A 22,268-nucleotide genomic window follows, 5' to 3' on the forward strand; every position below is an offset into this window, starting at 1 on the left:
AACCATCTTCTCTACAGAAAAAAGACACTTGCTTCACCCCAAAGTCACCTCAAAGAGTCTGTTTGTTGTACAACTGTGATTTTTAGATACTCAGGGTGGCCTCATGATCCCGTTTCAAAAAACAAAAAACATGCACTTCTTGTCTTCGACCAGTCACTTTAACCTCGTAAGCTTTAATTTCTTTATTAAATGGGCAAATAATAGTTCTGTTGCAGGGGTGTTGTAATAATGATATATGGGATTCCTGATACACAACAATTCTCTTCCTTGGCCTAAGCCATTTGCAGTTAATAGAAGTCTCTGGATGCTGACAGGAATGGGGCCTTAGCCTGTGTCCACTCATTCTCTTAATTCATTAGGAAATAGTGTTCAATGAATATCGGGGAATGTCATGATCAGGCATGCTTCCTGCTTAAAACATTAACCCAAGATGGCTTCCTACAAAGATCCAGAAGTGCTGCAGAGAAGGCAAGGTTGAGGCTGGGAGCCCAGCTAGGAGTCCATAGCGTTTGCTCCCATGGGAAGAATGTGGGGTTGGGCAGAGACCCAAGAGAGGATGTGGTGTGGGACAGTGTGGCACTGATGCTGTGGGTCCTAAGCAGTGCAGTATATATGGCCTCTGCTTCCTTTTCTACGAAGTTTATAGTAAAGACTTAAGTAGACATTTGAAAATTTGTTCTTACCTCAAGTTTGTTGTTTTTCTCACCTAAGCAAACCCAAACTGGGACTTTTTACTGAAGTTTTTTATTTACTTTTTATTGAACTGGGACTTTTATATGTCAGATGGTTCATAATTTAGATTCAGTTTCTGCTGGTACCAGTGTATAACTGTATTTACAAAGTCTTCAGTGGACACCACACAAGATACCTAGACACTTTTATCTGTTGCTCTGCTGACAAAAAATGTAGTTGACATTTTTTATTGCTTTAAATTTAACTTACCAAGTTCAACTGCAAAGAGAAAAGAGAAGTCCCCGTGAACCTGGGACATAGAAAGAGGAAATGATAATGAAGCACTTTCATCTGGCCGGGTGTGGTGGCTCATGCCTGTCATCACAGTACTTTGGGAGACCAAGGAGGGCAGATCACTTGAGGCCAGGAGTTCAACCAGCCTTGCCAACATGGCAAAACCCTGCCTCTACTAAAATAAATAAATAAATAACTGATCTAGGTGCAGTGGTGCATGCCTGTAATCTTAGCTACTCTGGAGGCTGAGACACAAGAGAGAATTGCTTGAACCCAGGAGGCACAGGCTGCAGTGAGCTGAGATCACGCCATTGCATTCCAGCCTGGATGACAGATCGAGACTGTCTCAACATAAAAGAAAAAAAAGAATTACTTTCATCTCTCATCTATGTTGAAATATTGAGGAGCAACTCACAGCTGCAGAGGGAGAAAAAGAGGACTACTCCCAGCAGGGACATGCTGCTGTCTGCTGAACCATATCCCCAGGAGAAGGGCCCTGGTTGCTCGCTGGCCTCGGTCAGTGGGGAGAGAGCGTGGCATGACTTGGTGAGAGAGAAAAATGTGGCGGGTCAGGTGACCTCTAGGGACTTGATGGCCTACTGCCGAGCTGAGCAGTTCCCAGGAGCACTGCACTGACCACTGACACGGTGCAGAGTGCATTACCTGACAAGAATGTGTCTGTGGAACGGGATGGGGGCAGCTCTAGAGTTGAACTAATTCTGCTTCAAACTTAGCTGTTCCCTCCTTAATTTTCAGACTGTACAATATTGTTCCAGATATATGAGCATGCAGCTTTCTTTACCTCACATAAAAATTGATCCCTCTGGTAATGTTTTGGGGATTCAGGACTCAGGAGTATAAAACATGGACAGTATTTTACAATTTTAAAAAAGGCAAACTGAAATTTTACACTAGCATTATTCATACCTCATTTTAAAAGCTCTAGTCATTTCTATTTGAAATACAGTAAAGTATTTGGTTTATAATTAATTGGGATGTCACAATGCAGATTATAACTCAGAGAAATCCAATTTCACTTATAATGAGGGTGCGCCTCAAGAGGAAACTTGATTGAAATTGCTGGAGGGACCGACAGGGCAGTCTGTGGGGACTCACCTTGGAATTTGGAACTATCTCATGAACACTATGTCACAGAGAGGGGTGTTTTTAAATAAAGTTCATTTTTTACATGTAATAATAAACCTTTAAAATTAACGTTATATCAAACATCTATTGTAGACTTGCTAACATTATTCTAAACATTTTCTTCCATTACTTCCTTCACACTTCTCACCAGCGTTGAGAGGCAGTGGTATTATTATCTCCCTCTCATAGACAAGAACAGTGTGGCGCATATGATGTCCCAGATCACAAAGTTGTGGAGCTTGGAAAAGTACCCAATCCTCACTGAAGAAAACCTCACCAAATGTTGCAAAATGATGAAAATATTTTGAGAAGATTCTAGTAGAACATTAATTAATTAATTAATTAAAATAAAGAAAATAAGAGCAACTAGAATTTATTTTTAAGCATGTTCTCTACACATTTGTAGATAGTAATATATTTATTTGGATCATTACACAGAATCATAGGGTTAAATTTTTTTTTTTTTTTAGACAGAGTCTCACTCTGTCAGCCAGAATGGAGTACAGTGGTGCGATCTCGGCTCACTGCAACCTCCACCTCCAGGATTCAAGCTATTTTCCTGCCTCAGCCTCCTGAGTAGCTGGGACCACAGGCGTGCACCACCACATCTGGCTAATTTTTGTATTTTTGATAGAGACCGGGTTTTACTATATTGGCCAGGCTGGTCTCAAACTCCTTACCTCATGATCCGCCCGCCGTGGCCTCCCAAAGTGCTGGGATTACAGGCGTGAACCACTGCACCCGGCCATGATTAAACATTTTTTAATGGGTTTTACATTTACAGTTTTATATTCTGTTCTTTTAATTTTATATTTAAAAATATATCAGGTCCTTCAAAAGCTCATCTGAATATCACTGTTAATGACCTATGACAATATGCACCCTTCTAGACCACTTACCCTATCCAACATCGGCTGAGTTATTTGAAATCTTTGTGTCTCAGTTCTATATCTACAAATGCCTAAATGGCTTCCAGACACCTAAGAAATTTACACGATCACATAATAATGATAATGAACATGAAGTATAGGTAACAGTACTTGTCACATACCTAGATATGGAAAACCCAAATTTCTTATGTTTTTATATTGAAAAGTCAATTGGTACTTTATTGGCATTTTATTCTCTGAATACACCTAATCATTGGAACCCTGGGCACATGCTTCAGCACACAGTAGTAATTTGTGTCAGTTAATGTTTTGTGATGGTCAGTTCTGTCTCCTCCATGGGGATAGAAACAATGTGTCTTTTCTTTTATACTCCTGTGATTAAGAAGCAGTTTAGTGTCATATTCAAGAGGAACCAGATTACCTGGGTCCCTCCCTAGGCTGTCCTGCCACTTATCAGCTCTGTGATTTGGACAAGTGCATGAACTAATACTCCACTTATTTCAGGAGTTAGATATGTTTGATGAGAACAACAGAGCAGACATTATAGGTAGTGTGGGTTAAAGGAGCTAATACATACAAAGAATTGAGAACACTGTAGAGAACTTACACACACACACACACACACACACACACGATACAATTCTCTCTTCCTTTACAGGTAAGATCAAGGATTATTCCAACATGGAGGGTCTCATCCAACAATCCCCGGGGTGACTTGGAGCTCTAGTCTGACGGTCTCATGCTGGCAAATTCTCCTCTCTATCCCTCGCAGACAAAAAGGCACTTACTCCTTCTGGAATTTATCTCAGATATCCTAGCATTTACTTAGAGAATTACAACCCTTAAACTGTTCGGTGTGGTCTCACAGACCAGCTCAAAGACATGACTCGTCTGGCAGATCATGCAACCCCAATTCTGTAAGCTTTCATTTCTTTCATTGTAAATGGCACCAGTGATAGTTATATTGCAGGGGGATTGTCTTGACTGTACATAATAAGGATCCCTCTCTCAACTGCACCTTGCTACTTACTGGAAGTCTCTAGGTGGTGATATGATGGACAGTGGCCCGACCTATGTTCTCTCAGTCCCCAGACAAGTCTTTAACTCATTAAGAAACAGTGTCAAATAAAGATTCTGGAGCACAAGTCCTGGGATCAGGTGGGAATGAAAGTATAAGCACAACCCATAACAGCTTCCTGGAAAGCCCTGGAAGAGCCTCAGAGAAGGCGAGCCTGAGTCTGGGAGCCCAGCTGGGGACTGGCTGTGGTTGCCCCTGTTGGGAAGGATGTGGTGGGCACAGACTCTGGGAGGGGATTTTGTGCATGTTGTCTCTACAGTTCTAGTACAGTGTAATCCCATCCTGCACAGTAGTAAATGGCCATGTCTTCTTTCTCTACGGACTTGATGGTAAGGATTGAAGTGAGAGTTTGAGAATTCTTTCTCGCTTCCACTTTGTTGCTCCTCTTACCCATGCTGCCATGAACTGCAGATTTTGTTGAGATAATATAGATCAGATGCTCCAAAGCCTGATTCGGTTTCTGCCAGTACCAGTGAATGACATCGTTTTCAAAGTTTGTGCTCCGTATCTTGCAAGATATGTCAATACTTTTCTTGACTTCCGTGGAAATGGATAGCTGGAACTGCTCCACTTTCGATAATCCAAGTCCAACTGTAAGTAAAAGAGGAGAATTTCCAATGAACGTCTGAGAGTGGAAGAGGGAAACATTGAAGAATTATTTTGGTCGCGCAGCTAGACTGAAATGTTCAGACAGCAACTCACGTGCCCAGAAGGACGAGAAGGCGAATGCTTCCAGCAGTGACATCCTGTCTTCAGGGCGGTGTCCCCAAGGAGAAGGCAGGAAAGTGCGGACCTGGTGGCTAGATACCTCGGGTCAGGGGCTGGAGGGTGTGGCCTAAATTGGGGAGAGAAAAGAAAGTGGTTTTTTGGGCCCTTCAGTGCCGCCTGCAGGCTGAACACTGCGCCCCCCGTCCTGCTCATCCTGCTTATCTCAGATCAGGCTAGCAGTCTCGACGGGGTTCTCTGCACGAATTTGAGGGGGCCATGGGGATTGCTTAATTTCTATGGAAATGAGAAGGATTTCTAATTGCTTAGGAGTTGTTCATAAACACTTTTCATCAGCATAATATTTTAAATTGTTGCATATTTAATAAACATTAACTTTTATAATAGCAAATACTTACTGAGCGTTTTCTATTTGCTAGCCTTTTTTTTCTAAATGATTTTCACCTTCTAATCTTCACAATGATCACGTAATATGGGTACTTGGAATTTTCATTTTATGGATGAGGTAATGAGGCACAGAGTCATCAAGTAACGGCACAGAAGTCACACAGCGGATAGGTAGAACGTGCTGGTAACGGTGCTGGTCGAAGAAACTCAGAGCAATGGGGAAAGATAACAATAAAAACATCTATGGTCATATCACGAAGGCCCACTACTATTCGCATTATCATATGCTCGACTGTAGATTTTTTCATTGTAGATACATGAATATTAATATGATTTTATGGACTATAGATATATTTACATGTATAGTGTTCTGTATTCTTTCAGTTCAGCTTATATTCTGAGCAACTTCCCATGTCATTGGAGAATTTTTTATTTATATGTATTTTTTGAGACAAGATCTTGCTCTGTCGCCCACCCTGGAGTGCAGTAGCACGCTCATGGCTCACTGCAGCCTCATCCTCTCAGGCTCAAGCAATCCTTTCATCCCCAGCCTCTTGAGTAACTGGGACTACAGGTGCACACCACTATGCCTGGCTAATTTTGTATTTTTTATAGAGATGGGGTTTCACCATGTTGCCCAGGCTGGCCTCCAACTTCTGAGCTCAAGCAGTCCACCCACCTCAGCCTCCCAAAGTGCTAGGATTACAGGCATGAGCAACGGCACCCAACCAAAACATTTTAAAATGTCTAACTGTTCATCTTTATTACACAGGGGCTGCCTCACCCTGTGCAGACTTCTTAATCTCTTTGCATCTCAAATCTCTCATCCGAAAATGGATACAATAATAACACCGACATTAAAATTTTTACGCAGACTAAATAGCCAAGTACACCTAGTATAGCTCCTGACATACAGTAAATTTTCAGTAATTAGTAGATTTTATTGTTACTACTACATTTTTATCTCCCCCCTATTTTTCATTTTTATTTTGCAGAGATAGGGTCTTGCTATGTTGGCCAGGATGAAGTGCAGTGGTATAATCATGGTTCACTGCAGCCTTGAATTCCTGGGCTCAAGCCATCCTCCTGCCTCAGCCTCTTGAGTAGCTAGGACTACAGGCATGCACCACCATGCACAGTTTCCCTCCATTTCCAGCCTTTTAATTTCCCCAACAGTTTTCATTGTTAAAATGCTTTGCGGACTATTTTGAAGTGGTAACCCAGCTAAATCAAGGGAAATCAGTCAAAGATTGTTAGTACTTCATTTTCCCACATTACGGAACTTCTCTTCCCCTCCATTCGGTTCCATTTTATGATTTCCATGTGGCCTTCTTGGAGATCTTCTGGTGCCTCAGGGCTCCTTTAACCTTGGACAGTGATTTTCCCTGTCACTTTTGTCCAGCTCTGGCTCGTGTGGTGTGGGACAGGTGTGAACTCTGACAGCTTAGGTTCTCCCTAGGAGACAGGAGAGGAAGCAGCTGGCTCGGAGGGCTCCTCCTAAAGCAGTTGCCCTGTTCACCCTCTTTTCTGATAAATACCATTTCTGAGATACTCAATGCTGGGAAGTTGAATGTTGAGGAGGTAGAGGTCAGCAGACCAACGGACCTGTGGCTACAACTAGAAGGACTCGTTCTTCCCCTGCACAGGATGTGTCCTGGGAATGGGAAGGAGGAGAGGGCGCCCATGCTGCAGGGTGAGCCAGTCTGCAGGACCCGGCTTAGAGCCCTGGTGCTGCCACAGCTAGGGCAGCCACAGTCACCCTGGAACTCACTAGGCACCCTGCACACTCCATCCCTGCCAGACAGTTCCTTCCAGACCCTGCAACTCCAGCAGCCGCGTGTGTGTGTGTGTGTGTGTGTGTGTGTGTGTGTGATGGGGAGGTTGTGAGGAGTGTGTCTAATTGCTGGAGTCCACAGTCTACCTGACTACCTGGAATAAAGGCTGAGAAAATGCATCAGGCATTTTCTTTTCTGTAGAGGCAGATGAATTCATTCATTCACCAAAACCCATGAGGTAAAAATTCCCTAAACACAGGAAAGGATTACTAGCAGTCTAGAAGAAAGACAAATGGACACTTTAAAGACACTTTTTTGTTTGTTTTTTTATTGTTTTTTTTCAAGCAAATAAAGGGAACAAAGGCATAATTTATATTATTGAAAACATTGTCAGAAAACAGATATTCACTTTTCATAATATTAATAGTTTGCATTAATTGAGGACATTGTCTGTGGCAGGCTCTGTGCTGTAAGCACCTTTGTCCATTATCTATTAAGTGAGGGTTCTTATTATTGTTCCCATTCTCCAGATGGGAAAATAGAAGCCTTGACATAGCAGGCATTTTATTCAAGACCAAGGCATTTTTACAGAGCAGGCATTTTGTCCAAGTATGCACTTTGTTCTGTCAGGAGTTAAGTGACAGGACAGTAATTTGCAACAGAGGGTCTAACTCTAGAACCTGTGTGCTTAATGAAACCTTTTATTTCTCCCAAATATATCAATTATATAGATATATGTATACACAAACATATATACATGAATAATGCACTTGTGCATGAATACATTTATTCTTCTTTTCTGTTGCAGATATAAATATTTCTGGTTGTGCCATTTTGATTACCCAACTAGGAAAAGAGAGAGAGAGATGGAGAATAACATAGGCTTTTGACTGAACACCTGAAATATCAAAAGAGCACATTAAATTCTTTTAAAAAATATTCTCACATAATTTGAGCAAAGAGAAAAGCAATCTCATTAGCTCAGAGGAAACTGCAGATGATTGCTGGTAACCAGGCATCTTGTCTACCCAGTCTTTGCCTCCGAGGACAGGTCAGAGGCTTCAGGTCAGTGTCAGGTGTGTGTGATTGCTGGTGTCAGGAAAGGAGGTAAATGGTTCAAGCAGGGACTACCGTTCCATGCCACTCCTGAGGCTTCAGATACATCTGGATAACATTAGCCAGGCTGCAACAACAACAAACCCACCAGTTCATTTACAAATAATTAGATAGTTAAACAGCAGCGAGATAGAGATAGAGACAGAGAAGAGATAGAGGTGGAGGTGGAGGTGGAGGTAGAGATAAGTGTATCTAGTGAAGATTGCAATATCAGCAATGTCCCTGAGGGAAGGTTTTCCTTGATTAGTTGTCCAAACCATTTCACACAAGGGGATGTAGACAAAAGTGAAATTAAATAACAAATACTGGTAATTAGTACTTATTGAGTCCTTTCTCTAGTCCAGGCTTGATGCTCAGCATTTTGTATTTGTTATCTCAACTAATCCTCACAACAGTCGCTGGAGCCTGTCACACAGAAGACAAAGCTGAAGATGCTCAGGTTGACTCAAGCCCTCTGACTCCAGAGTCTGCACTCCTTGACTTCACACCATGGTGTCACTTATGCGAATGACTTTTTTCATGACCATCAGTTTTTCTCAAGGCTCTGGAATGTATTGTCTGGTGGCTGAATTCAAACATTATTTTCATTAGTTCTTTAATGATTATTTTTGTGTAAACTAATTTTGTCTTTCCATGGGGTTAGGAAGCTTCATAGATTCAATTTATTTAAAGCCTTGTATCTTGTCTGTGTGGCTTTATCACGAATTACCTCCTAAACAGACCCCCACTCCCTAGAGCACAAATAAGGGTTCTTTTTACTAATTAACAAAAGGCATGCCCTTAGGCAGAATAATTAGACAAAGACACCTTTCTCCAGCATGTGGCAGCCCAGCTCCAGAGTGCGCAGGGGGTGGGTGTGAGATGGGATTTTGGTTCCCACTGGCTCCCCTCACCCAAGTGACTTTGAGCAGGCCACAGCCACCCAGCTAACTTTGAGCAGGGCACAGCGGTGGAACATGCACACTCTATGATTCAATGCAGAGGGGAAATGTACACAACCTATACCTGTCATCTCTTGCTCATTCTGATATTGCGGGGAGACACTAAACTTACCAACTTAAAATAGTTTCCACCAGGTTAGAGCAGCCTTTTTCAGATGGGCTCGGTCTCTTTGTGGTGCCTGCTTAGGCTTTTCTGTGTTTCTCTGTCTTCCTCCTTGTCATCCCCAGGATGACATCGCTACCCAGGGGCAGGGTGTGTGAATGAGTTCTTAGCGTTGTCTTCCTGCTACTCTCTGCATCCTCAACAACTTCCAGCACTTTGCCCTGCTGATCTCAGGGATTTCACTCTTCCTCTGAACTGGCTGGTGTAATAACCAGACTGAACTTACCACTATTGACTCCACACCATGCCCTTGGGATGTAAAGTTCCCTTCCTGCAGCTTCTCATCGAAATCCCAGGTGCTGTGCTCACCGGCCCCCTCAGTACCTTTGTATCCTCTCAGAGACCCTGAGAAGCATCTGGGACTCCTACATGCACAGCCTGTGTGGAAAGTGGTGCTGGTTTGGGCTCACCTTTGCAAATGCCTTCCACTTTTGGTGAAGTTCTACGAGGGCCATATTAGAGAAGCTTGACAGGAGCCAGACACTCACAGATTCTCCTTATGCCTATCTTGGGTTTCCACTGGGCTTTCTATCCCTTCTGGCATAAGGCCCTCAGAGGCAAGGGAACCAGGAAGTTCCTCCATGTAATGCTCTATCCCTCTCACTCTCCTCACCGGCTCGCACTTCCCAGCCAGAAGGAACAGTGCTTCTCCCTGGGAGGGTGTTAACGTCACCGATATCATATGCTGAGTCTTCATATCCAGCAGCTGTAATAAAATTCTGTGTTCTTAGTTTGCCGGGGTGGCCTTTTGACCTACAAATGAGAGAATCACAACTTTAGAAAACTCTTTAAAAAAAAATTGAACCTGATTTTCAAGCCCAGCATCTCACAATTAATTCAAAAAGTGAGTTTGTTCTAGGCAACTATCATCTCTTTCCATGGGTAGTAAATATGGATTAGCTATAATAAAGATAGATCGAAAGGTGACATGATTTATTTTGGAGAATAAAAATATGTTGGCCACATGTTTCCAAAACATGATCCTCATTACACATTTTGATCATTTCCTTAAGTCTGGGCCATGAGGTTTTGATCCCTCTCCAGGTATCCCACCCATGATATTATCTGCTAAAGTAAGTTCACAATAACAGAGATGATTTTCTGTTTTCTTAGCCTTTTCCCCTCCATTAAGAAGAAGGGTCCTAGGGCAGAATGCTGGTGGGGAGCGGTGTGGGGAGCAGGGTGGGGGTGGGGTGGGAGGTGGGAACTCTTCCAGATGTGTGTCCAACATGACCCTTTAGCCATGGCTTCTTGAGTCACTGCCCATTCTGTCTTGACTTGGCTGGTTAGCGCATAATTACCCACAAAGGTCATAGTTTATTCTATAAAGTTTTGTTTGTTTTTGAGACAGGGTCTTGCTCTGTAGCCCAGGCTGGAGTGCAGTGGTGCAGTGGTGCAATCTTGGCTCTCTGCAACCTCTGTCTCCTGGGCTCAAGCCATCCTCCCACCTCAGCTTCCAGAATAGCTGAGACTACAGGCACGCCCCACCACACCTGGCTAATTTTTGTGTTTTTGTAGAGATGGGGTTTCACCATATTGCCCAGGCTGGTCTCAAATTCCTGAGGTCAAGTGATCTACCCACCTCAGCCTCTGAAAACATTGAGATTATAGGCCTGAGCCACTGCACCTGGCCCTATTTCTATAAAGTTAATAAACACTAAGGGTATTCAAGGTGGTCCAATAGTGCAATTGAAAGAGCATGAACTATTTGTTTGGACAGATAACTGCCCCTGTCTAAGCATCAGTTATTTCTTTCACGAATAAGTTTACTTACCAGGTTCTTATGATAATCACCTGAGATTCTGAACATGTAGGACATCTATCCCATTTTCTGGCAGTCAATGGGAACTGAATGGATATTAATTCCATTTTGTTCCTTGCCAGCATCTTCACTCTGAGCATTTCACTATGACTAGAATTCTCTAAAAAATGAAATAATAGACCTTGCCTTCTCTCTGAAATAATCATGTAGTTTCAACAAACGTAGTCTCTAAATAGGAACCCAAGTCAATAGGAAATGATGTCAAATCAGAAAGTTGGGGGTATAGTTACTGGCATTTGTGGGGTGCAATTGATAGTCATCAGGTTCCCTTTCTGGTTTCCTGTGATCACAGAGGCATCATCTGAGGAACACAGGAAGTGCTGCAAGCTGAGGCTGAGGCCTAGCCAGGGTGTAGGGCTGAAGGAGGCTCTTCCACATTGGGAAGGATGTGGTCGCCTACATGATAACGGGGCAAGTGCTCATTACCTCGGCTCCAATGTCATGCTAGGTTCCTGGGGGCCATTGTATTGGGTCATCATGTCTTTCTACTTTTCTGGGAATTTTATATTAAGAACTAAAGGGGAGTAGCAGAATTTTATATATAGAATTTATATACAGAATTTTATATATGGTTGCAACTCTTTGCCTATCATTGACCTTGAACAGGGTTTTTTCCAAGTAAATATCAAAGCCTCAAATGCCTGATTTGGTGTTTGTCAGTACCTGAGTGTGTATGAAAAGTTCTATCTGGATAATCTATGGTGAAAATACATGCTTTGCTTCTGCTAATGAAATAAAGATTTTCACTTGCTTCAATTGTTTTTACCCAGTTTCAACTAGAAACAAACTAGCATTTTCAACAAAACCAAAGTTATCAAGAAATGAGACATTCATTTTCAAAAAAATCCCTCAGCCAATCTGAGAAGTAGGGGAACAAGTTCACATTCCCAGAGTGAAGAATAGGTGCATATCTGTAGCTGTGATGTCTCTTCTGCTCAGACTGAGTGCCCGAGAGAGGGTGAGGAGATAGGAAACCTGGAGCAGGAGAAGCCATGCCAGGATGAAGAAGGGGAACCTCGTAGAGTGTTCACAGAGAAAATGGGTGTCCCCAGGCCCTGCACCCAGATCAGTCATTTCTGAGGGTGCTGATTGGTCAGGATCACATGGGAACACTACCCATAGCTATATGACACCATGATAATCAGTCCATTTGCCAGGGTAAAAGTTATTCACATCTTGTTGACTCTTAGAAACTTTTAGAAATATTCTTTCTCATTATTATTATTTCGTCATGATTATCTAACTGGTTTCAGGGGAGAGTTGGTCCAAGTTACCACATGTGCTATGACCTGAAGCCACCTGTCCACTTTTCCAGGTGAGAGTCCTCACTGGTTTATCTGGCCACCGAACGCTCATGGCACAGACCCAACACTTCATGACCCACACGCAGGGCTCTGCTCTGGACCCACGGTGGATGTAGGACCTGAGAGTCCTATTTGGTGTGGAAGTAGGAGAGCTACCTCATCATCTCCTCACTGGGAGAGGAGGGAGTTTCCAGGGAACTTCCAACAGTGCTTTTCAGAAAAAGTCTTTGCAAAATTAGAGTCCCCAGGAATTCTCTAAGCTCTACTGTGTTTATCCTGGATATAGCTCATGAGCCAAGGTTGGAGTCATCAATTTTGTCTACCTCTTAGCAAGTCTTTGAGAAATATAGCCAACTAGCCCAAGGTTTCTCAGCCTCTGCATTATCGACATTTTGGGCTGGATAATTCTTTCTTGTGGAGCTGTCCTGTGCATTGTAGGATGTTTAGTAGCACCTCTGGCCTCTACTCACTAGATACCAGTAGCATTCTCACTCCGTTTGTGACAACAAAAAATGTCTTCAGATGTTACCAATGTCCGCTGGAGAGGGGATTGCCCTCCAACGAGAATCTCTGGTTTTGTCCTCTTCTTTTGGATTACTACCATTCTCCTGAGCTTAGAGTGTCAGCGGAGATTGGGACAAAATGAAACTCCCACTGAACATCCAATATGTAAAAATTCTCATCACTCAATGAGCTGTATCACTTAATCTTCTTTGCCACCATCTATTTTCTTAAGGAACTGGAGTGGATATTACAACAAATACCTCTATCACTCAGCATATAGCACTGCAGCTTTGCTAGACCACTTGTTACTGGCTACTTTCATATAACACATGCTAGATTTCATTTTTGCTACATCAAAGTCATATGTTGTAGGGATTGTTAAAGCCCCTTATTTCATCAAGAAGGATGCCTTCCCTATACTGGGAGCTCCATAAATATTGATTATCCTTAGGAGGTAATTCATATGAGAAATCATATTGCAATGAATGAAATGTGTTAAAATAAAACTATAACTCTTTGTTATGGTGTTTACAATTTCCAAAACACTTTTACAAACATTGGCTCATTTAATCCAAACAATATTTTGAGGCAGGAAGGGATTCCCCATGGGGAAGAGGGGGTAATGTAAGGCCTCTCAGCTAGTAAATGGTACAGCTGGAACTAAAACCTATTTCTTCAATACCAAGAAAATCCACATATTGTGCTATACAGGCGAGCATGCAATCATTCAGTTCTGCTTTTAATTCCAGTTCAACCTGCTGTTAGCTTGACTTGTTGCTCTCTGACACCCAGTGCCCTCAACTATGAAAATGAAATTGAAATACCTATCTACCAGCATTGGCTTAGATAGATGCATAATATGCCTGGCATACAGTGGGAGCTCAGTGGATTCCATATCCTTCACCTCCTTCCTCTCTACTCTGCCTCCTTGTTGAAGCAGGATCAGCACAGAGCTACTGTTAGGAGGCCTAGTTTTGGCTTTGGGATATGCTCTTTATCTTACGATTTTAGTTCTTTAAGTTGAATGACAATAAATAACATCTCTAGACAGAAGAACTCCCCATCATGAGGTGTGGTGGGGCTCTCAGCCTTGCCCTCCAAGTGGAGGCTCTGTGGCGTGGGGCCTCATGACCAGTCGTAGGGCTGCCACACCCATCCTCTTCCCCCAGAGAGGTTCCCCACGTCCACACCTCACCTCACAGCAAACATGAGCAAGGAAGGAACTGTCTGCAAATGTCCCATTTATCCTGTACCCGAGGAGGTGGTAAAAATTAATTCACTGAAGAGTTTGATTCAAAAAATAATGAAGTTCTATAAATAAAAACATATCTGTAAATTTGGGATGCTTTTTTCCTAAAATATGTCCTTTCAATATTAGAAAATGTAATGATGAGAAAAGCTAGGTTTTACTGTTGCAACCAGACTGTGCGTGACAAAAATGAACTTTCTCCTTTTCTTGTTTGGCAAGACTTTTACTTGAATATTCTGGCTCTGTGAACCCTTCCCAGTGATCCATTAACTTCTTCCTACTCAGAACATTTATCTATGTCATGGAATCAAGGACTTTCCTTTTTTTTCCTTTGAAGAACAGTGAATAGTATGCTGGTATTCCTATTGATATTCACTCAAAAGAGTCAGGCTGTTTGATTGCTGCATTATGTTTCATCCAGTAAACTGGAAGTCTTCCTGCTTCAACCTTTTTCATTAAAGGGCCAAATTCCCTACTTGGGTACACTTACAGGAACACATTCTGCATCCTTGTAAATATACAGAGAAGTCTGAGCCCCTCTTCCCTCCCTTGTCATTTATTCCAGTTCTTGCTGGGTGAGTGTGGTGTGGTGGGAAGAGAGTAAGTCTTATGGACCATCACACTGGCTCTATATCCCTTCTCTGCTACTAGTGATGTTTGCGCGATCTTGGAGGCTACAGAGTTTCTCTGAATCTCCAGTTCCTCCTCTGAGAAAGGGGATGATAGTATCTAAGAGAGAAAAGCATGTAAAGTTCCAGGCCTGACATTGACTTGGCCCTCCGCCCATCCAAGACCTCCCTGGGCAGCAACGCAGGAAGCAGAACATGATGTGGCCATCTCAGGCCAGGCTGCAGTTGGGTCTTGGCCTTTCCTCTCTTTCCCGTCCACCTTTGGATAACATTTCTGTGCTCCTCAGCGGACTGAGGGTAAGGGAATGCAGCGGAAAGGTGATAATTAGGGTGAATATCTTTGTGTTCCATCTCGCTGCTTTTCGGTTACTCAATAAGCACAGTTTTGGTTACGCTTTTTTTCTTGTTTAAAAAAAAAAAAATCTTAGAACCCAGAAGTCAGAAAAACTTGATTGCATAAGAAAATTCTCTGTAGAGAATTCTCTGCAGATTGTATCTAAGTAAACACCGTTAGCATCAATTTAACTAACTTCATGTGACCCTGGGGAATGGAGCTTAAGGCTGCAAGTGAAAAAAAATCACAAAACGAAAAATAAAATTTTTTATTTTCCCCCGAAATGTTTCCATTTAAAAGGTCGTGTTTGGTTTTGTTTTTCTCATCACTGTAGGAAATCAAGGCAATAGATTTTGTAGTCGGACAGACCTGGATTCAGATCCCAGCCTCGCTGCTTACTATCAAGTATCTTAATTTATCAAAGCCTCAAATCTGTACCTAGAAAATATCTATAAAGGGCATTTGTTCCTGCAACAGAGCCGCTGCCGCCATCTCTGTCTTTTTAAGATCGCCCAGGTCCCTCCACCGCCACCACGCCTCTGGGATGCGGCAGCGCAACCCTCTGGCCAGGCAGTCCCCTCCCGCCGCGCCCTCTGCCCACCTGCCCGCGCACCCCGCCCACCCCCCCGCCCCGGCAGCCGCCCCATCTCCGCCCCTTCGGGCCAGCGGAGCCTCATGGCTCATATGGCGTCCACGCCACAGGGGTGACCGTGGACTCGGCTGTGGGACACGTCATGGGCAGTGCCTTCAGCTGGGGGAGCTCGGAGCCTGCCCAGCCTGCTGCCTAACAGACCTCCACCTACACTGCCCCTCAGCCCTCGCAGATGGGGCCCTGTGCCTACGACAGCAGGCAGTTCCTGGACTGTTCGACCACTCAGAGTGATCTGTCCCTGCGTGACGGCTCCAGCGAGGCCCTAAAGCAGTGCAAGTACAACCATGGTCTGAGGTGCCTGCTCTGAAGAGTTGGTACAGACTCGGGGGCCAGCTCTGCACCCACCTCTACCCTTTGCTGACAGCTGGACCACAACACTAGATTGTACCAGATAGCTGGGATTGGAAGTGAAGAGGTTTCTCACCCCATGAATAACCCAAGACACAAATGTGGAAATAAAAGAGTTTATTTAAAAAAGAAAATATCTATAAAAATGAGATAATAATAATGATAGTATTTTGTTAGGCTCAGATGTCATAAAGCATGCAGTATAAAGTGTCATGCACATAAAAAGTACTCAATAAACAATAGCTACTATTATTACAGTCATAAGAACATTTACTACATTATTTATTTTCACGTAGAACTGAGCTCTTTCAGAGAACAGTTTGTACATTTAACTCTGTACACGTAAACTCACTGATTTTTCTGTTTTTCTGTGGCTAAACAAAGAAAATAAGGAAAGTCAGAGACACCTGCTGACCCACGGACTGCAAATCCAAATTCTGCCAATTTCAGAATACAAATATGGAGTTTTGATAATTACTCTAACTTTAACTTATAAGTAAGTAAAATATAAAGAGAATGGGACTACAGTAAAGTACAGCACATGATGCAATCTCTCTGAATCCATTAGTACTTTGCTAATTTGCTAGTTAAAAGTTGACTTAAAAGTGGGGGCGGAGCAAGATGGCCGAATAGGAACAGCTCCAGTCTCCAACTCCAGGCGCGAGCGACACAGAAGACCGGTGATTTCGGCATTTTCAACTGAGGTACTGGGTTCATCTCACTGGGGAGTGCCAGACGATCGGTGCTGGTCAGCTGCTGCAGCCCGACCAGCGAGAGCTGAAGCAGGGCGAGGCATTGCCTCACCAGGGAAGCGCAAGGGGGAAGGGAATCCCTTTTCCTAGCCAGGGGAACTGAGACACACAACACCTGGAAAATTGGGTAACTCCCACCCCAATACTGCGCTTTAAGCAAACAGGCACACCAGGAGATCATATCCCACACCTGGCCGGGAGGGTCCCACGCCCACGGAGCCTCCCTCATTGCTAGCACAGCAGTCTGTGATCTACCGGCAAGGCAGCAGCGAGGCTGGGGGAGGGGCGCCCACCATTGCTGAGGCTTAAGTAGGTAAACAAAGCTGCTGGGAAGCTCCAACTGGGTGGAGCTCACAGCAGCTCAAGGAAACCAGCCTGTCTCTGTAGACTCCACCTCTGGGGACAGGGCACAGTAAAAAATAAACGCAGCAGAAGCCTCTGCAGACGCAAACGACTCTGTCTGACAGCTTTGAAGAGAGCAGTGGATCTCCCAACACGGAGGTTGAGATCTGAGAAGGGACAGACTCCCTGCTCAAGTGGGTCCCTGACCCCTGAGTAGCCTAACTGGGAGACATCCCCCACTAGGGGCAGTCTGACACCCCACACCTCACAGGGTGGAGTACACCCCTGAGAGGAAGCTTCCAAAGCAAGAATCAGACAGGTACACTCGCTGTTCAGAAATATTCTATCTTCTGCAGCCTCTGCTGCTGATACCCAGGCAAACAGGGTCTGGAGTGGACCTCAAGCAATCTCCAGCAGACCTATAGCTGACGGTCCTGACTGTTAGAAGGAAAACTATCAAACAGGAAGGACACCTACACCAAAACCCCATCAGTACATCACCATCATCAAAGACCAGAGGCAGATAAAACCACAAAGATGGGGAAAAAGCAGGGCAGAAAAGCTGGAAATTCAAAAAATAAGAGTGCATCTCCCCCGGCAAAGGAGCGCAGCTCATCGCCAGCAACGGATCAAAGCTGGACGGAGAATGACTTTGACGAGATGAGAGAAGAAGGCTTCAGTCCATCAAATTTCTCAGAGCTAAAGGAGGAATTACGTACCCAGCGCAAAGAAACTAAAAATCTTGAAAAAAAAGTGGAAGAATTGACGGCTAGACTAATTAATGCAGAGAAGGTCATAAACGAAATGAAAGAGATGAAAACCATGACACGAGAAATACGTGACAAATGCACAAGCTTCAGTAGCCGACTCGATCAACTGGAAGAAAGAGTATCAGCGATTGAGGATCAAATGAATGAAATGAAGCGAGAAGAGAAACCAAAAGAAAAAAGAAGAAAAAGAAATGAACAAAGCCTGCAAGAAGTATGGGATTATGTAAAAAGACCAAATCTACGTCTGATTGGGGTGCCTGAAAGTGAGGGGGAAAATGGAACCAAGTTGGAAAACACTCTTCAGGATATCATCCAGGAGAACTTCCCCAACCTAGTAGGGCAGGCCAACATTCAAATCCAGGAAATACAGAGAGCGCCACAAAGATACTCCTCGAGAAGAGCAACTCCAAGACACATAATTGCCAGATTCACCAAAGTTGAAATGAAGGAAAAAATCTTAAGGGCAGCCAGAGAGAAAGGTCGGGTTACCCACAAAGGGAAGCCCATCAGACTAACAGCAGATCTCTCGGCAGAAACTCTACAAGCCAGAAGAGAGTGGAGGCCAATATTCAACATTCTTAAAGAAAAGAATTTTAAACCCAGAATTTCATATCCAGCCAAACTAAGTTTCATAAGTGAAGGAGAAATAAAATCCTTTACAGATAAGCAAATGCTTAGAGATGTTCTCACCACTAGGCCTGCCTTACAAGAGACCCTGAAGGAAGCACTAAACATGGAAAGGAACAACTGGTACCAGCCATTGCAAAAACATGCCAAAATGTAAAAACCATCGAGGCTAGGAAGAAACTGCATCAACTAACGAGCAAAATAACCAGTTAATATCAGAATGGCAGGATCAAGTTCACACATAACAATATTAACCTTAAATGTAAATGGACTAAATGCTCCAATTAAAAGACAGACTGGCAAACTGGATAAAGAGTCAAGACCCATTAGTCTGCTGTATTCAGGAGACCCATCTCACATGCAGAGACATACATAGGCTCAAAATAAAGGGATGGAGGAAGATTTACCAAGCAAATGGAGAACAAAAAAAAGCGGGGGTTGCAATACTAGTCTCTGATAAAACAGACTTTAAACCATCAAAGATCAAAAGAGACAAAGAAGGCCATTACATAATGGTAAAGGGATCAATTCAACAGGAAGAGCTAACTATCCTAAATATATATGCACCCAATACAGGAGCACCCAGATTCATAAAGCAAGTCCTTAGAGACTTACAAAGAGACTTAGACTCCCATACAATAATAATGGGAGACTTCAACACTCCACTGTCAACATTAGACAGATCAACGAGACAGAAAGTTAACAAGGATATCCAGGAATTGAACTCATCTCTGCAGCAAGCAGACCTAATAGACATCTATAGAACTCTCCACCCCAAATCAACAGAATATACATTCTTCTCAGCACCACATTGTACTTACTCTAAAATTGACCACATAATTGGAAGTAAATCACTCCTCAGCAAATGTACAAGAACAGAAATTATAACAAACTGTCTCTCAGACCACAGTGCAATCAAACTAGAACTCAGGACTAAGAAACTCAACCAAAACCGCTCAACTACATGGAAACTGAACAACCTGCTCCTGAATGACTATTGGGTACATAACGAAATGAAGGCAGAAATAAAGATGTTCTTTGAAACCAATGAGAACAAAGATATAACATACCAGAATCTCTGGGACACATTTAAAGCAGTGTGTAGAGTGAAATTTATAGCACTAAATGCCCACAAGAGAAAGCAGGAAAGATCTAAAATTGACACTCTAACATCGCAATTAAAAGAACTAGAGAAGCAAGAGCAAACACATTCGAAAGCTAGCAGAAGGCAAGAAATAACTAAGATCAGAGCAGAACTGAAGGAGATAGAGACACAAAAAACCCTCCAAAAAATCAATGAATCCAGGAGTTGGTTTTTTGAAAAGATCAACAAAATTGACAGACCACTAGCAAGACTAATAAAGAAGAAAAGAGAGAAGAATCAAATCGACGCAATTAAAAATGATAAAGGGGATATCACCACCGACCCCACAGAAATACAAACTACCATCAGAGAATACTATAAACACCTCTACGCAAATAAACTGGAAAACCTAGAAGAAATGGATAATTTCCTGGACACTTACACTCTTCCAAGACTAAACCAGGAAGAAGTTGAATCCCTGAATAGACCAATAGCAGGCTCTGAAATTGAGGCAATAATTAATAGCCTACCAACCAAAAAAAGTCCAGGACCAGATGGATTCACAGCTGAATTCTACCAGAGGTACAAGGAGGAGTTGGTACCATTCCTTCTGAAACTATTCCAATCAATAGAAAAAGAGGGAATCCTCCCTAACTCATTTTATGAGGCCAACATCATCCTGATACCAAAGCCTGGCAGAGACACAACAAAAAAAGAGAATTTTAGACCAATATCCCTGATGAACATCGATGCAAAAATCCTCAATAAAATACTGGCAAACCGGATTCAGCAACACATCAAAAAGCTTATCCACCATGATCAAGTGGGCTTCATCCCGGGGATGCAAGGCTGGTTCAACATTCGCAAATCAATAAACATAATCCAGCATATAAACAGAACCAAAGACAAGAACCACATGATTATCTCAATAGATGCAGAAAAGGCTTTTGACAAAATTCAACAGCCCTTCATGCTAAAAACGCTCAATAAATTCGGTATTGATGGAACGTACCTCAAAATAATAAGAGCTATTTATGACAAACCCACAGCCAATATCATACTGAATGGGCAAAAACTGGAAAAATTCCCTTTGAAAACTGGCACAAGACAGGGATGCCCTCTCTCACCACTCCTATTCAACATAGTGTTGGAAGTTCTGGCTAGGGCAATTAGGCAAGAGAAAGAAATCAAGGGTATTCAGTTAGGAAAAGAAGAAGTCAAACTGTCCCTGTTTGCAGATGACATGATTGTATATTTAGAAAACCCCATTGTCTCAGCCCAAAATCTCCTTACGCTGATAAGCAACTTCAGCAAAGTCTCAGGATACAAAATTAATGTGCAAAAATCACAAGCATTCTTATACACCAGTAACAGACAAACAGAGAGCCAAATCATGAATGAACTTCCATTCACAATTGCTTGAAAGAGAATAAAATATCTAGGAATCCAACTTACAAGGGATGTAAAGGACCTCTTCAAGGAGAACTACAAACCACTGCTCAGTGAAATAAAAGAGGACACAAACAAATGGAAGAACATACCATGCTCATGGATAGGAAGAATCAATATCGTGAAAATGGCCATACTGCCCAAGGTAATTTATAGATTCAATGCCATCCCCATCAAGCTACCAATGAGTTTCTTCACAGAATTGGAAAAAACTGCTTTAAAGTTCATATGGAACCAAAAAAGAGCCCGCATCTCCAAGACAATCCTAAGTCAAAAGAACAAAGCTGGAGGCATCACGCTACCTGACTTCAAACTATACTACAAGGCTACAGTAACCAAAACAGCATGGTACTGGTACCAAAACAGAGATATAGACCAATGGAACAGAACAGAGTCCTCAGAAATAATACCACACATCTACAGCCATCTGATCTTTGACAAACCTGAGAGAAACAAGAAATGGGAAAAGGATTCCCTATTTAATAAATGGTGCTGGGAAAATTGGCTAGCCATAAGTAGAAAGCTGAAACTGGATCCTTTCCTTACTCCTTATACGAAAATTAATTCAAGATGGATTAGAGACTTAAATGTTAGACCTAATACCATAAAAATCCTAGAGGAAAACCTAGGTAGTACCATTCAGGACATAGGCATGGGCAAAGACTTCATGTCTAAAACACCAAAAGCAACGGCAGCAAAAGCCAAAATTGACAAATGGGATCTCATTAAACTAAAGAGCTTCTGCACAGCAAAAGAAACTACCATCAGAGTGAGCAGGCAACCTACAGAATGGGAGAAAATTTTTGCAATGTACTCATCTGACAAAGGGCTAATATCCAGAACCTACAAAGAACTCAAACAAATTTACAAGAAAAAAACAAACAACCCCATCAAAAAGTGGGCAAAGGATATGAACAGACATTTCTCAAAAGAAGACATTCATACAGCCAACAGACACATGAAAAAATGCTCATCATCACTGGCCATCAGAGAAATGCAAATCAAAACCACAATGAGATGCCATCTCACACCAGTTAGAATGGCAATCATTAAAAAGTCAGGAAACAACAGGTGCTGGAGAGAATGTGGAGAAATAGGAACGCTTTTACACTGTTGGTGGGATTGTAAACTAGTTCAACCATTATGGAAAACAGTATGGCGATTCCTCAAGGATCTAGAACTAGATGTACCATATGACCCAGCCATCCCATTAC

General features: G+C 42.7%; 1 protein-coding gene, 2 long non-coding RNA genes and 1 pseudogene across 16 annotated transcripts in view; 1 reads left to right on the forward strand and 3 right to left on the reverse strand.

Annotated features, from left to right (window-relative positions):
• The window catches only part of LOC103882891 (T cell receptor gamma constant 1), a 126,456-nt gene that overhangs the window by 97,319 nt on the left and 6,869 nt on the right, over positions 1-22,268 (reverse strand). The window contains exons 1-2 of one of the 10 annotated variants that reach the window (XM_031665373.1): positions 4,783-4,983; positions 4,354-4,671 (exon numbers count right to left, since the gene is read on the reverse strand). The exons of the other annotated variants lie outside the window; for them this stretch is intronic. Of the exons in view, the coding sequence (XP_031521233.1) occupies positions 4,354-4,671; positions 4,783-4,825 (361 nt within the window). The 5' untranslated portion in view covers positions 4,826-4,983. Of the gene's footprint in view, positions 1-4,353; positions 4,672-4,782; positions 4,984-22,268 lie in introns of those variants that run through there. 10 annotated transcript variants of the gene reach the window in all.
• LOC116268535 overlaps positions 1-22,268 on the reverse strand; it is a 102,255-nt gene that overhangs the window by 58,231 nt on the left and 21,756 nt on the right. The window contains exon 1 of one of the 5 annotated variants that reach the window (XR_004183262.1): positions 4,357-4,372. The exons of 2 other annotated variants lie outside the window; for them this stretch is intronic. This is a non-coding gene — a long non-coding RNA (uncharacterized LOC116268535). Of the gene's footprint in view, positions 1-4,352; positions 4,373-22,268 lie in introns of those variants that run through there. 2 more of the 5 variants (XR_004183264.1, XR_004183263.1) reach the window with 2 other exon arrangements.
• LOC110742826 lies at positions 7,275-14,413 on the reverse strand. The gene is made up of 3 exons (XR_002520962.2): positions 10,963-14,413; positions 9,138-9,941; positions 7,275-8,649 (listed from the first exon to the last, which is right to left on the reverse strand). It is a non-coding gene; the product is annotated as an uncharacterized LOC110742826 (long non-coding RNA).
• Positions 15,575-15,989, forward strand: LOC103882893 (annotated as a pseudogene).

The sequence above is a fragment of the Papio anubis genome, chromosome 4 (genome assembly GCF_008728515.1).
Source record: "Papio anubis isolate 15944 chromosome 4, Panubis1.0, whole genome shotgun sequence".
In the NCBI taxonomy this organism is placed as follows: Eukaryota; Metazoa; Chordata; class Mammalia; order Primates; family Cercopithecidae; genus Papio; species Papio anubis.